Source organism: Danio rerio, chromosome 15, assembly GCF_049306965.1.
Source record: "Danio rerio strain Tuebingen ecotype United States chromosome 15, GRCz12tu, whole genome shotgun sequence".
Taxonomy (NCBI): domain Eukaryota; kingdom Metazoa; phylum Chordata; class Actinopteri; order Cypriniformes; family Danionidae; genus Danio; species Danio rerio.
The window spans coordinates 2640001-2656495 of record NC_133190.1 but is presented as its reverse complement, the minus strand read 5'-3'; the positions used below and the strand labels follow the sequence as shown (position 1 = coordinate 2656495).

At 38.8% G+C, this 16495-nt stretch overlaps 1 protein-coding gene and 1 long non-coding RNA gene across 3 annotated transcripts in view; both read left to right on the top strand.

The window, feature by feature from the left end:
* Window positions 1-8891: 8891 nt before the first annotated feature.
* Window positions 8892-10463, top strand: LOC141377985 (uncharacterized). The gene is made up of 2 exons (XR_012391222.1): window positions 8892-9116; window positions 9206-10463. It is a non-coding gene; the product is annotated as an uncharacterized lncRNA (long non-coding RNA).
* A 3007-nt stretch (window positions 10464-13470) lies between these two features.
* dnajc30b (DnaJ (Hsp40) homolog, subfamily C, member 30b) overlaps window positions 13471-16495 on the top strand; it is a 5743-nt gene continuing 2718 nt past the window's right edge. Inside the window, exons 1-2 of one of the 2 annotated variants that reach the window (NR_136944.1) lie at window positions 13471-13694; window positions 16280-16495. The exon at window positions 16280-16495 is cut by the window's right edge and continues 163 nt beyond it. Coding sequence is in view for 1 of the 2 variants with exons in the window: in NM_001326394.1 (NP_001313323.1) it covers window positions 13508-13637; window positions 16280-16495 (346 nt within the window). In the remaining variant the exon portion in view is untranslated. The remainder of the gene's footprint in view (window positions 13695-16279) is intronic. The other variant, NM_001326394.1, reaches the window with a different exon arrangement.

Genomic DNA, 16495 nt, shown 5'->3' with positions numbered 1-16495 from the left:
AAATTTAAGTGGATTGAACTTGAAACAATTAAGTTGATCCTTAAAAAACGTAAGAATTGTGTTGTTTCAACTCGTTTTAAACAAGTAATTTGAACAAGCAGCAAAGGACATTTTTGAGTGTACACGGTAAAAAATGCAGGGTTCCACACAATTCATCAATGTTGTCCCAACACAAATTGATTAAGTTAACTTAACACTTTTAACAAATTTATGTGGATTGAACATTAAAAATTAAGTTGTTCCAAAAAAAAACTCAAGAATTGTTGTTTTAGCTCATTTTAATGAGTAGTTTTAACAAGCAAAAATTAATTTTTTGAGTGTACATTGCACACAATGTCGGATCTAAAGATAGGAATGCCAAGCAAACTTTTGATTTAATGAGATTATATTTCATGTAATATTGCATACAGACCTCCTCATATTAGCCCAATGCAATGTAAGAACAATTTTGGTTCTTAAAACATTAAACTTCTTCGAACTATGTTTAACCTAACTAGGGACTAGTTAGGGACTAAGCCGAAAATGATGCATTTGCTTAACATCAGGAATGTACCAACCCAGATAGCATGCGAATGTGGGCCACTTTAGGCAGTTATGCGGCACTGGTGGTCTTCCTTCGGCCCAGACGAAATGAATGTGAGCCTGAAGTGGCCCACCTGTACAAAAGGAGGGCCAAAGATTCAAATTTATTAATGGGCCATTGAAGGCAAAGATTTGGCACTTGTGGCAAAATGTAATCTGAATGTGAGCCCAGATTTAACTGTTTCTCTTCAAAATTGGTGTTTTAGAAAATCAAAAACATTTTACAGCCTATTTGTCAACTGCCTATGTACAGCTGTTAACAGGTTAGCGTTATCTATCTACTCTGTCTGAACTTGCTTATTTTGTGCTGATGATAATTTTGACCAATTATAACAGCATGTAGTAAGAAGCAACCAACCATTTTATGTTTACATATAACTTACTCTTTTGTTCGTTTTACATTTTTTCATCATCAATTAATCAATCACTTAAACCAAGGGAGAGCAACCCAGTGGGTACCTTTATTCGACATCAAATTAGCATCAAGCATGGTCATTGATAAATGCAATGACTTGATTTCAAAACATCGACAACATTAACTTTAATCAGAAATGAGAGATTTACACTGGGTTTTGAGTTTCTACAATGCATGTAAACTACCTCGATGTTGAATTTACAATAAATAGACATCTAGCATTGGCTAGCTGCTCAACTGATATCACATTATTAAGCATTTTTGATCCATTTTTTTTACCTTATTTTTAACGTAGTTTTGCAACCCATGCTCAATGCAGATATGTGCCCAGGGCTACCTTTTTGAGAACTGAAAAATATGTACCCTTGATTACATTTTCTTATAAATCTAATGTATTTCTGCCAATCTCAGCGTACTTCTCAGGCCTGTGAGAGAAACCTGATATCAACTGTCTCTGAAATGTTACCAATAACAATTAAACACTAACCAAAGCTTACTTTTAGGCCTTATTTGGGTTCATAAACGACACAAAACAAATACAATCAGCACAAACCTCTCATCTTTAATCTTTACCAGCACATGTAACATTAAAATCTAGTTAAAAAGTAATTCCGTCATTCATTATTCCATTATTCCGAGTTCAAAGTAGTCCAAAAGGCAATGCTAATAACTAAACATGTTCATGTTTTAGGTTGCTGAAAGAATCATTCGCTCCTTTGTTTTTTTACAGCTTCTCCTTTGTTTTTTCATTCTACATTCTGGCGTTTGACCGTTTCTGAAGGGATGTCAGAAGCACTTTAATAATCATGCACACGTTATTATCATCAACTCAAGAAGTTTGTTATTCTTAAATATAGATGCGCATGCGATCTCTCTAGAGAAAGTGAAACCGATCTCGCTTTTAGACAGCCTCTTAAATAACAACAGGACACACGTACATTCTGATCTTCTTTTTGGCTTTGTGGCTGTTTATCAAGATGAAGACAAGGTTTGTTTGAGCTCGGGTCAACCACGGCTAGTTATTAAATGTATATTTGTATTTATGTATATATGTATTATTATGGTGTAGTGTCTCAGCTGTGTATTTCAAAATGGAGCTCTCTGCGTTTTCATTTGTCCTCCTCTCCTGCACATCTCAATCTGTATTTTGGTCCCTTTTGTTGTGTTAGGTAACCTTTAGAAAGGGTACCCAAAAAGTGGTATGGTACGGTTTACCTTTTGACAGTGGAAACGGGCGTAAAAGCATAGCGACCCGTACCGTACCACCGTGGAAACGGGCCATTAGTAAAAGGCCATTTTTTTCATCTACATATTTCCAAAAAGCACAGAACTGTTTGACTATGCTTATTTTAAATCAACAATTCCATCGAAATTTTAAACTAGTTGAAGGACCCCATTCGTTAAAAAAAAGCTGCTATATAATCCTGCCTTTCTGATTTCTTTCTACAGAAAACATTATCATGACTGTGCGGAGATACTCCATATCGGCAAACTCCATTAATGGCTCTCGGAAGAATGAGATTTTACACAAGCCAAGGAGATACGAGGAAACTGTAAACAATAAATGGGCAAAATTACATGATGGTTCTCCAGGGCGTCCTACTAGTGCCTATGCTAAACCAGACATGGAGAAATTAACCAACAGACATTCCCTTCAGGAGTACGTCAACAAAAACAGGTACACTGTAAAAAATATCTGTTCATGAAGTTTCTGTATTTTGTAATTCACAAGTGTTTCTTGTTCATTTCCCTGCTGAAAAATCCATCTTAAACCAGCCTAGGCTGGTTAGCTGGTTTTAGCTGGTCACCCAGGCTGGTTTTAGAGGGGTTTTGGCCACTTCCAGGCTGGTTTCCAGCCATTTCCAGCCTGGTCTTAGCTGGTCAGGCTGGGAGATGACCAGCTAAAACCAGCTTGACCAGCCTATCAGGCTGGGAGCCCAGCCAAAACCAGCTATGTCCAGCTTAAACCAGGCTGGTCAAGCTGGTTTTCGCTGGATTTAGCTGGTCATTTTCCAGCCTGACCAGCTAAGACCAGACTGGAAATGGCTGGAAACCAGCCTGGAGGTGGCCAAAACCCCTCTAAAACCAGCCTGGCCGACCAGCTAAAACCAGCCAACCAGCCTAGGCTGGTTTAAGCTGAATTTTTTTAGCAGGGTTACAGTTGTGAACTGCATTATGGGATGTTGATCTCTGCTCTGTCGACTTTTCATGTTGAAAATTCAACTCTACAGTTTAACAAAGTGACTTTAATTGACATTTGAGTAGTTTAAGATAATATATAAGAAAAAAATATACAGAGAAATAATTCTGGGCGCCACCGTAGTAGTTCTGTTGTAAACATTGACTTGCAAAATTAAGTAATGCATTACTTGAACAGCATTCATAAGCATACCTGCCAACACTCCTGGTTTTCCTGGGAGTCTCCCGTATTTCAGACTCAATCTCCTGTCACCCTCCTATTATGTTATTTCTCCTGGAAAACTCCTGTAATTTCAACCTTTGTTATGACAATCTGACATTACCAAGACAACACAATTAGGCCTTCATAATCATGTCATTGAATCAGTTTTGCCATTAAAATTTCCAATTAACAGTGTCAATAACAGCATCATTTATATTTGCTGTCATTTTAATGAACATTTTGACTTGTACCATTATAGCTGAGGTTTAGAAAATATTGATAACATTATTATACATTTTATTAAAGTTATAATGGCTTCATAACAGTCATGTTTATGATTTATAATGAGTTGTCTTGTTAATGTCAGATTGCCATGATGACACCTCAACAATAATTAATGACATAACTTAGATGAATGACACTCCATGGCAGTTGTCATAAGTATGCATGAAGTACGGCTTATTTATAAACTAATTTCGAGAGGATCATGTGCTTATGATTGATCACAGCTGGTCCTGCATCAGCTTCACATATTACGCCAATCAGATGAATACTAACTCACTATAAATAACCAGAGTTTTCCACTCCAGTCGTCTTCGTCTTAAAGAATACCCCCTTCCACCCCTACTTCTCCCCTTCTCCTAATAAGACAATACGGCCTGGTGGTTAGCATTGTTGCCTCACAGCAAAAACGCCACTGGTTTGAGCCCTTACCGGGCCAGTCGGCATTTCTGTGCGAAGTTTGCATGTTCTCCCTGTGCTTGCGTGGGTTTTCCCCGAGTTCCCCAGTTTCCTCCTACCATCCTAAGACATACATTATAAGTAAATTGACTAATCCAAAGTGGCATCATAAGACAAACTCTTAGCCAGCTATATCTCTCAGCTATTCCTAACGCGTTCACAAGAAGGGGAGTTATCAAGACCTACCTAAGCTCAAACTCCCCTGTCGTTCTTCAAATGGGAGGAAGCCCTGGGCTCTAGGATATTCTGAGCTCAGGGCTCTCTCCCGGGACAGCATGCCAAACACGCTTTTGTCACGGTCCAACTTGTGCAGATCGCTGGTAAACACAGATTGCTAACGGGCTACAAATTCGCCATTTCATGGACTACAGATTTAGTCATGCAACACACACACACACCCCGGATTGGCTAATCGGGATGACCGGGAGAATTCCGGGAGAGGGGTTTTGGCCATTTCCAGGCTGGTTTCCAGCCATTTCTAGCCTGGTCTTAGCTGGTCAGGCTGGAAAATGACCAGCTAAATCCAGCTTGACCAGCTAAGATCAGGCTGGAAATGGCTGGAAACCAGCCTGGAAATGGCTAAAACCCCTCTAAAACCAGGCTGGTCAACCAGCTAAAACCAGCCAACCAGCCTAGGCTGGTTTAAGCTGGATTTTTCAGCAGGGGATGGCCGCCTTCAGTCCACCAGCTCACAAAATGGCCACAACCAGCCCTCCAACGCACAAGATGGTAAGCGCCAGTCGGCCACCAGCTCACAAGATAGCTTCCTGTTCCTGCCAAAGTTCCTGTTGTCGTTCTTGTTCCTGAAATGCCATCTCCTGAGCCACCAGAATGGCTTCCACCACCTAAGTTGCCAGAGCTGCTGCCACCACCAGAGCTGTTACAGCCAGAGCTGCCGCCTTCGCCGCCAGAGTGTAATCAGTAGTGACTTGGAGCAGGTGTGTATGTGTGTTGCATGACTGAAACTGTAGTCCACGAAATGGCAGATTTTACCAGCGATCTGCACAGGTTGGATCGCTAGTGACCGTGACAGCTTTATTATCAATTATAAGCTAAGTGTGATCTCTTGAAATCAATGTCATGTCATGATTATGAAAGATTTAGGCTTTATGCACCCCTTTCAAGTAAAGTGTTAGCCAAAACTGTATGCTAATCGTTGTATTTACCATTTCAGAGTCAAAGTCAAGACGGTCACTTTCCTGTTGCCGGTAGATGATATTTATACCAATCGCCCTGCCCTGGCCGAGCAGCTGCCTGAAAGGAGCACCTGTGAACTCAAAACAATTGATGAAACCGACTCGTGAGGTGCTGGAAAACCACAACCAAATGGATGTTCGGGAAGCTCACATTGAAGCGAAAACTATGCCACACTCATTAAAGACATTTTGTCCGAGTCCTGTGGAGAATTAATACCTACACCTGACCTCAGCACTTCGACTCCTGTTACAGATTTGGTTTCTGAAATTCATCCAGCTGAAGAAACACAAGTCACCTCATAGTGTCGTCCGATGGCCTGTCAATCACGCTATGGTGTTTGGATCAGGTGTCGGTACAAACGGTGGAGACATTCATGGAGACATTCACTTCCCGCCCACTACAATGCACGTTCTACCAGTTCACAGAATCTCCTATTGTTTTATTAAGAGTTAGATTGCCTTATTTTAACAGTTTCTTTATGAACATTTAAAGGTGCAATAGGAGATCTTGGAAAATGCTAACATTAGCCTGATAGCACTGAGAGCTATAAGTCCCTGCTGATCCTATAATCTTAAATGTGCATGAAAATCTTCAATTTAAAATGTATTTTCCTACAAGAAAGAGAAGAAAAAGAGGCCAAAAGAAGGTGTACACATTATTATTTTGCTTAGATCAGGGAAAATCTGCAGTCCAGAGGCTGCAGTTGAAAACATCTTTTCCCCAAATGATTTATGCGGTCACATTTAAAGATGTTAAAGTCGGCATGAAATCAGAATTTACTCTTTTTTTTCATATTTATATAGTGCTTGTTATGAATGATCTATCAGGCAATTTGAGCTAATTGGGGTGGGGCTATCAGTCCTTTAAGCAATCAGTAATTTGGGGCGGGGCTATCTGTCATTTAGTGTGGGTCTATTAACCCCTTTAGGGCGTAACTATTAGTTGTTTGGAGCGGGGCTATCTATCCTTTAGAGCAGGGATTCCCAAACTTTTTTATTCCGGGACTCAACACCAAGTAATTCAATCTCAAGACCCACCATAATATTTTAATATGGAAAAATGGGTAAAAAAAAAAATGTATCCATTCAAAGCAGTCAAAAATATATGGTGTGTGGCTTTTTGGATTTTGCGATTTGATATGCATAAAATGAGGCTCGAACTAGTGTTTAAAATAAAACACGCAGGACGGAGCAAAAAAAGCTCTATTAAAAGCAAGTAATTTGGGGCAGGGCTATCTGTCATTTAAGGTGTGGCTATCAGTAATTTGGGGAAGGGCTATCTGTCATTTAAGGTGTGGCTATCAGTAATTTGGGGCAGGGCTATCAGTCATTTAGGGTGTGACTATCAGTAATTTGGGGCAGGGCTATCAGTCATTTAGGGTGTGACTATCAGTAATTTGGGGCAGGGCTATCAGTCATTTAGGGTGTGACTATCAGTAATTTGGGGCAGGGCTATCAGTCATTTAAGGTGTGACTATCAGTAATTTGGGGCAGGGCTATCAGTCATTTGGGGCGAGCTATCTGTCATTTGGGGTGTGATTATCAGTCATTTGGGGCAGGGCTATCTGTCATTTAGCGTGTGACTATCAGTAATTTGGGGTGGGGCTGTCCTTCCTTTAGGATGTGGCTATAGGTCATTTGGGGCAGGGCTATCATTAATTTAGGGCATAACTATCAGTCATTTAGGGTGTGACTATCAGCCCTTTAGGGTGGGGCTATCGGTCTTTTATGGCATGACTATCAGTCATTTGGTGTGGGGCTATCTGTTTTTATGTCATGACAATTAGTCATTTGGGTGCGGGTCTATCCTTCCTTTAGGATGTGACTATCGGTCATTTGGGGCGGGGCTATCATTAATTTAGGGCATGACTATCAGTCATTCAGGGCGTGACTTTCAGCCATTTAGGGTGGGGCTATTAGTCTTTTAGGGCGGTTAGGACACGTCTATCAGTTCTTATGAATGATCTATCAGGCAATTTGAGCTAATTGGGGTGGGGCTATCAGTCCTTTAAGCAATCAGTAATTTGGGGCGGGGCTATCTGTCATTTAGTGTGGGTCTATTGACCCCTTTAGGGCGTAACTATTAGTTGTTTGGAGCGGGGCTATCTATCCTTTAGACCAGGGATTCCCAAACTTTTTTATTCCGGGACCCACCTAGGTAATTCAACACCAAGTAATTCAATCTCAAGACCCACCATAATATTTTAATATGGAAAAATGGGTAAAAAAAAAATGTATCCATTCAAAGCAGTCAAAAATATATGGTGTGTGGCTTTTTGGATTTTGCGATTTGATATGCATAAAATGAGGCTCGAACTAGTGTTTAAAATAAAACACGCAGGACGGAGCAAAAAACTGTCAACTGACGGGCTATCTGTCATTTGGGGCGAGCTATCTGTCTTTTAAGGTGTGGCTATCAGTAATTTGGGGCAGGGCTATCAGTCATTTAGGGTGTGACTATCAGTAATTTGGGGCAGGGCTATCAGTCATTTAAGGTGTGGCTATCAGTAATTTGGGGTGGGCTATCAGTCATTTAAGGTGTGGCTATCAGTAATTTGGGGTGGGCTATCAGTCATTTAGGGTGTGACTATCAGTAATTTGGGGCAGGGCTATCTGTCATTTGGGGCGAGCTATCTGTCATTTGGGGTGTGACTATCAGTAATTTGGGGCAGGGCTATCTGTCATTTGGGGCGCGCTATCTGTCATTTGGGGTGTGATTATCAGTAGTTTGGGGCAGGGCTATCTGTCATTTGGGGTGAGCTATCTGTCATTTGGGGTGTGACTATCAGTAATTTGGGGCAGGGCTATCTGTCATTTGGGGCGAGCTATCTGTCATTTGGGGTGTGACTATCAGTAATTTGGGGCAGGGCTATCAGTCATTTAAGGTGTGGCTATCAGTAATTTGGGGCAGGGCTATCAGTCATTTAGGGTGTGACTATCAGTAATTTGGGGCAGGGCTATCAGTCATTTAAGGTGTGACTATCAGTAATTTGGGGCAGGGCTATCAGTCATTTAAGGTGTGGCTATCAGTAATTTGGGGTGGGCTATCTGTCATTTAAGGTGTGGCTATCAGTAATTTGGGGCAGGGCTATCAGTCATTTAAGGTGTGGCTATCAGTAATTTGGGGCAGGGCTATCAGTCATTTAGGGTGTGACTATCAGTAATTTGGGGCAGGGCTATCAGTCATTTAAGGTGTGGCTATCAGTAATTTGGGGCAGGGCTATCAGTCATTTAGGGTGTGACTATCAGTAATTTGGGGCAGGGCTATCAGTCATTTAAGGTGTGGCTATCAGTAATTTGGGGTGGGCTATCAGTCATTTAGGGTGTGACTATCAGTAATTTGGGGCAGGGCTATCTGTCATTTAAGGTGTGGCTATCAGTAATTTAGGGTGGGCTATCAGTCATTTAAGGTGTGGCTATCAGTAATTTGGGGCAGGGCTATCAGTCATTTAAGGTGTGGCTATCAGTAATTTGGAGTGGGCTATTAGTCATTTAGGGTGTGACTATCAGTAATTTGGGGCAGGGCTATCAGTCATTTGGGGCAGGGCTATCAGTCATTTGGGGCAGGGCTATCTGTCATTTGGGGTGTGATTATCAGTCATTTGGGGTGGGGCTGTCCTTCCTTTAGGATGTGGCTATAGGTCACTTGGGGCAGGGCTATCATTAATTTAGGGCATAACTATCAGTCATTTAGGGTGTGACTATCAGCCCTTTAGGGTGGGGCTATCGGTCTTTTATGGCATGACTATCAGTCATTTGGTGTGGGGCTATCTGTTTTTATGTCATGACAATTAGTCATTTGGGTGCGGGTCTATCCTTCCTTTAGGATGTGACTATCGGTCATTTGGGGCGGGGCTATCATTAATTTAGGGCATGACTATCAGTCATTCAGGGCGTGACTTTCAGCCATTTAGGGTGGGGCTATTAGTCTTTTAGGGCGGTTAGGACACGTCTATCAGTTCTTCCAACACAATCTCACGGCAATTCGTAACTTTTTCATTTAGTGGCCAATTCGTACGAATTCGTAGGATTTAATTTGTACATTTTAGTACGATTTGCTCATCCCCCAATGACGGTTGGGTTTAGGGGTGGGGTTAGGTGCCACGCCTCCTTTTTAAAATCGTAAAATTTCTTACGACTGAACTACGAATTAGCCACTAAACTGCCAAAACGTAAAATACTTACGTTTTCTCATGAGATCAGGCTGGTTCTTCAGGGTATTACAATAAGTCATTTTGTGCGGGTCTATCAGTGCTTCAGAGTGGGGTTATCAGTCATTTGGGGCAGGTCAATCAGTAATTTAAATGAATTTGGGTGGGTCTATTAGTAATGTAATGCCTCATTTCTGCCTTTCATCATGGTAGGCAGTTCAAAAGAATATGCTCAGATTTTGTCTGTAAACTTACAGTAATCCTCCACATCTGAGAGCAAACTGCCATTCAAATCTTCCTTTATTTTGTTAGCTATGCCCATCCTCCAAAAATCCAATCATTTTCCAAAGGACAGAACTATGCACTGCCCTACATTTATTTCTCATTTCAGAAAATGTTTCAATCAGATGTACGTCATGATAGAGGGGAAAAAAGGACAATCTTAACTTCAGTTTCATGCCGACTTTAAGTTCTTCTCAGGAGTTGCCAGTTCATTTCCTTTAGGTTTTGTTTTCCTTTCACCTAGAGGTAGGATTAGAGATATTTAACTTATAGACTATTAGCAATATCTGAGGGCATGACCATTAGCTTGCCTAAGATTGGCATTTTACATATTACCAGCTCATGCCATTATATTAAACACAATAAATTTACAGTAAGATAAGTGATACAACTAGGCTCCAGAAACAGATCAGAATAGCAAACAGAACCGAGTGTGAACACGTCTGTTGGGATTATCAGTTGAAGATTTCTTATTCTCAGTCTTGCTGGATGTTATCTCTTCTGTTCCTTTGTCTGAAGGTTCGTCCGAAGAGCTTTTATCATTGTAAAGACTCTCCGAATCCTGTGGTTTATCTGTAAGTGAACATGTTACAAGCTAAATCAGTGTTACTATAAAAAAAATCTTCATTTTATTTGTATCATATTTCTGTTTACGTAAATGGGAATATATAAATGTGTATTAAACATATTTATCTTACACCTGTAAATCTTTTGCATCACACTTTACAGAATTTCATTTTTAACATCTGTACTGAATGTTGATACCTGTTACATTGCTTTGCTGAGGTTCAGTAAATTGCATGTGAGATCTGTTTTCTGTTGGACTATCTCCATATTTCATTGGTACCAGTGGAGAATTATCTTCTTTCTGGAGTTTCTGTGTAGCTTTATGAAAGACAGCGATCGAGAGGCAGAAAACAGGAGACAATGACATAATTAATGATTTATGTGCATTCAGTTGTGCATAATTACTATACGCTACCTGACAAAAGTCTTAATAATACAACAACAAATATTAACTTGACTTCTAGTTGCTCATTTGGTATCAGAAGGGGCTTATATGAAAGCCAAAGACCTCTAGATTATGCTTATTTGGGCAAAATAAACTATGATCATGCCTTGATTTTGAATGATTTGATTAGGACAGTGCGGTCTGACTCTGCTTAGACTAAAGTCTCATCACTGAACAGAAATAATGTCCAGTATAGAATATAAAGTCCTGCTGCAGTGGAGACAGAATGAATATTGTGTCTGACTCCATCATGAGCTTGGAGGACGGCATCCATACATCTCTGACATGACTCAAATCACTGATTAATAAAGTCATCTGGAATGGCAAAGAAAGCGTTCCTGCAGGACTCCCAGAGTTCATTAAGATCCTTTGTGTTCATCTTCAACGCCTCCTCCTTCATCTTACTCCAGACATGCTCAATAATGTTCATATCTGGTGACTGGGCTGGCCAATTCTGGAGCACCCTTCGCTTTCAGGAGCTTTGATGTGGAGGCTGAAGTATGAGAAGGAGCGCTATCCTGCTGGAGAATTGTCCCTCTCCTGTGGTTTGTAATATAATGGGCAGCACAAATGTCTTGATTCCTCAGGCTGTTGATGTTGATCATCCACTCTGCAGATCTCTCGCACGCCCCCATACTGAATGTAACCCCAAGCCATGATTTTTCCTTCACAAAACTTGACTGATTATCCTATCTAAAGAAACCATACATCAATGAAAGGCTTGTTTATACAGTTTCAAATGTAGGTAAATCTAAAAAAAAAAAAAGACACATAAGAGGTTTTGTGATGCAGAGTCAGTAAAAAAACATGACTTCCCTGACTTTCACTGACTAAAAAGCAGAACTTCCAGTCTACAGTATAATGAATAGAGAAACAGGCAGCTGTTGTGTAGAACAGACCCTCCAGGTTTAATGGGATTCTGCAAATACAAAGTTTTCTGCAAGATTTAGTAAAAATATTTTATTGATGCAGATTTCTTGCACATTTTGGCCACATTGTTGAAAATATAACACTATATTTTAAATATTAATAATAAAAAAAAAATAACAATAATATATATATATATATATATATATATATATATATATATATATATATATATATATATATATATCTTTTTTTTTTTTTTGTTTAATTCTTTTAAATATAAAAGTATATTTTGTTTATATTTTTGCTCAGCTCCCTCACTTGAAAAATCAAGTTTTATTTGCTTGACGTTGTGGCTTGTCTCCTCCTTTGGTATCAAAGCTCAGGTTATCACCTGCATAGAAGCTAATTTTGTGGCTGCATGTGACAATGTGAATCACTTTATTAGATTATAATTACTTACATACATACATACATACATACATACATACATACATACATACAGACCAAAAGTTTGGACACACCTTCTCATTCAAAGATTTTCTTTATTTTCATGACTATGTAAATTGTAGATTCACACTGAAGGCATCGAAACTACGAATTAACACATGTGGAATTATAAACATAACAAAGAAGTGTGAAACAGCTGGAAATATGTCATATTCTAGCCTATTCACAGTAGCCACCTTTTGCTTTGACCGCTGCTTTGCACACTCTTGTCATTCTCTTGATGAGCTTCAAGAGGTAGTCACCTGAAACAGCCTTCCAACAGTCTTGAAGAAGTTCCCAGAGATGCTTCGCACCTGTTGGCCCTTTTGCCTTCACTCTGCGGTCCAGCAAATCCGAAACCATTTGATTGAGATCTGGCTACTGTGGAGGCCAGGTCATCTGGGGCAGCACCCCATCCCTCTCCTTGGTCAAATAGCCCTTACACAGCCTTATATATACATATTGTGTTGTTATTGCAATAAGCAAAATAATAATTTAATTGGAATTATTATTTCATTTTTCTTATTGTTTTCTTGCTGCTATTTGTCCTTGGATTTTTTAATTGAAAGAAAATTTATTTTTATTACCATTGACATCGTATTTGTGTGTTCTTTCATTCATAATAAATAAATAAACAAATAAATAAATTACAGAAGCAAACTTTTTTTCTCTCTTTTTGTTGATATTAAATGTGCCTTTTATTTTTCTCAGTGTAAAAAAGTTGTCAGCATGCCCCCTGCAAAATGTTTAAACGTTGTTATATCTCTAAATTAAAATAAATAAATACATTTTTAAAAAATCATTGCACAAACCATCAGGAACATTTATACAACAACACAATATAAAACGTGGACATAAATAGAAAACTAATGGTAATATATATATATATATATATATATATATATATATATATATATATATATATATATATATATATATATAAATATATAAAATAAATAAATATATAAATAAATACATAAAATAAATATATAAAAATAAATAAATATATATAAAATAAATAAATATATAAAAATAAATAAAACAAATAAAATCCACAAAGTATAAAATCCACAAAGTGTAATGTACAGCTTTTCTAAATCCAATGATTTTAAGAATTAACAGGGGAATCAAATAAAATGTTGTAATAATTAATACATATCTCAGAGGCGGTTCATTCCGCGGTGGCGAACCCAGATTATCAAAGGGGCTAAATTGAAAAGAAAATGAATGAATGAACATGTCTCAGACTTACGCAGTTTCCTGTCTGCGCTACACCTTCTTAGCCAATGGTTCACGGTTTTCTGTGTATCTCATCTCTGATTGGTTAATGCCTGTGTATTGCCGGATGCAGGTTCTGGTGTGTCCGTGGTAATGGCGGAGGTCACCGGCAGTGTGAGGAATGCAGTAAACAAGCTATCTGCCTTCAAAACGTTATTAAGTCTTCATCATCATCCTCATGGTCCTGTGGTGGATTCCCGCGCGTTGTGCCGTAAATCTAACGGTAAACAGCACTGTTAAACTGCTACAGTCAGAATCTGTAACCCGGTTAACAGTAAGTGTAAGTACATACGGTGAATATCAATATAATCAAAGAGACATAAAGGATACATAAATCCCAGCAAATTATTCAAGTTTTAAACATTTAAAAGAGTTTTAGAGGGCGGCATGGTGGCACAGTGGTTAGCACTGTCGCCTCACAGTAAGAAGGTAGCTGGTACGAGCCCTGTCTTGGCCAGTTGGCATTTCTGTGTGGAGTCTGCATGTTCTCTTCGCAAGAATTATAAACTTCTATCTGCGACCAAGCCCAGAGCGGTTTTTAAATGCAAGACAAAAGAATTAAGTTTTTCTTGTTTGCTTTGAGGCAGTTGTCAACTGAAACTCCACATTTTCAAAACAGTTAACACACAGATCTAAGTTAAACAGCGGGACTCGTGGTCAAAATGACACATTTTGCTTGCAAAACGCACATACCGCGTCAAAACTTTTAAAATATGCAACAAAAGCTAGTTTTACCTTCAAACAACACAATTTGCAAACAAGTATGTGAGCTCTTTTAATTGATCATTACACAATGGACAACAAAATACAGAACTCAGTGTGAATCAGTGCAACATTGATTGTCATTGTAGCCTATTGCCAATGCCGTTGGTTGTCTTTCTATTTGGGCTGTCAAATTTGTCTTTTTGCAAAGATTTGGATCCAGAATAAGAAATGCTTTGATTAAATGTATATTGAATACATGACATTTTTCAAACTGTGGCTGAAAACCGAAATACTGTAAAAAAAACAGACAAAAGTAATAAAATACTGTAAGTATTAGAGAAAACACATGTAAAACAATATACAGTCAAATCTATTGGGAGTATAGGACAAAGCCACTATTGACCTCCTCCATCCATACTGGCACAGAACACAGACCCTCCACCGTTTTTCATGTTTGCAGACTGATTGCTAATTGAAGATTCTTATGAAGAAGTGTCAAACCGGTGCTTCAGTGAATTCATACTGATCTTACAGTAATGTAAAGAAAGTGGGGTAGAATGGTAAAATACGGGAGAATGTTAACGGGAGGGTTAACGTAAGTGAAGTGAACAGGAAGTGTTTGTGGAGAAAACGCAAAACATCTTTGCGAGAGAACGCAAAAACTTAGAAATATGTTTTTTCTTCCCACCCATTTTTTTCTTTCACCCATATTTTTTTTTCACCCAGCCAATTTTTTTTCTCCTCCACTACGTCCCTTCCGGGGTTCCGTAGTTTGTCAAGTCAGCCATCTTTTGTTTTGCAATAAAATATCTGCACATTTTGCTACTTTTGTTTGCAAAACACTTTGAATTTTATACATTTATTAAAATTTTTTTAAAGTTCTAGATTTACAAAAATGTTGAAACATTTTTTTTTTAAATTTGTGGCTAAGAAATAGCTATTAACTTTTTTTGGTAGGGCCAGTGAAAATATTGGCAGTGCAAGTAAAAATCTAAACCACTGGTCCGATCGGGCCAATAGAAAAAATCCTTAGCGTTGAACCCTGCAATGACTTGCCTAATTAACCTAGTTAAGACTTTAAATATCACTTTAAGCCAGGGTTTTTCAAAGTCTAAGACAGTGGGCCTCCCTTTTGACACAACTTATCTATTGGCGCCCCCCTCCTCCCAAACACGCACGCACACACACACACACACACACACACATATATATATATATATATATATATATATATATATATATATATATATATATATATATAGTATATATAAAGACACAGACAGATGTCAGACTCTTAACTCGCTTTTATCATCATTTGCATGAAAGTGCAATTATTTACAGAGTAATAACAAGTATTTTAATATAACGTTTTTAAAACTAGGATGATGGTTCAATATGAATAGAACAGATCCAAGAACTGTCCATCCCAGTCAAAACAGTCGAAGTTTAGCGGGTCTCATGCTGTCTTTAGCCAAAATATCTTGACAAACCACACATAAAGGTCGTGGTTTATCAGCTGGTCCTGTCCACGTAAATCCTAAACTCAAATACTGATCATCATATCGTCGTCTTTTGGGTTTAAGCCCTGAACTTGAAGGCTTTGAATCGGGGCGTCTCAGAAACCGATCCATTGTGTTAGCAGGCATATACCTGTATAAGCAAATTCACAGCTATGGCCTTCTGGGTAAAAAAGGTTTTCTTATTTTTGACGTATTATTTTTTTAGCTTTGTTTAATTAAAACGTTTAAATATAATAAAAAATACATATAATAATTAAACTTAATAATTATATTTTTATTATATAACATTTTTTCCCGCGCCTCCCCTGACATGCTCTGGCGCCCCCCAGGGGAGGCGCGCCTCACACTTTGAAAACCCCTGCTTTAAGCTGTATAGAAGTGTCTTGAAGAATATCTAGTTTAATATTATTCACTGTCATCATGACAAAGAGAAAATAAATCAGTTATTAGAGATGAGTTATTAAAACTATTATGTTTAGAAATATGTTGAAGAAATCTGCTCTCCGTTAAACAGAAATTGGGGAAAAGGTATACAGGAGGGCTAATAGTTCTGACTTCAACTGTATATCAACTTCCCGATAAAAACCACATCTGCCGATTTAATTAATTTTACAGATGCTGTATGTTTGTTGTTTTGCAGTGTGTGTCCACTGGTGTGCTGCTGACTGTGTGTGGGCGCTTCATAATAAACACGCACAGCTCTACAGACCCCAGATCAGTGGATGCTACACCCTTGTGTCTGCTAAACACTGGTGTCTGCTGTTAAGACCGGTGGGATCACGGTTATACAGCTGCAGGACAGCAGATGAGAGCTCTGGGCTGCTCCACCGCAGCCGCACCGCCTACTATGACATCC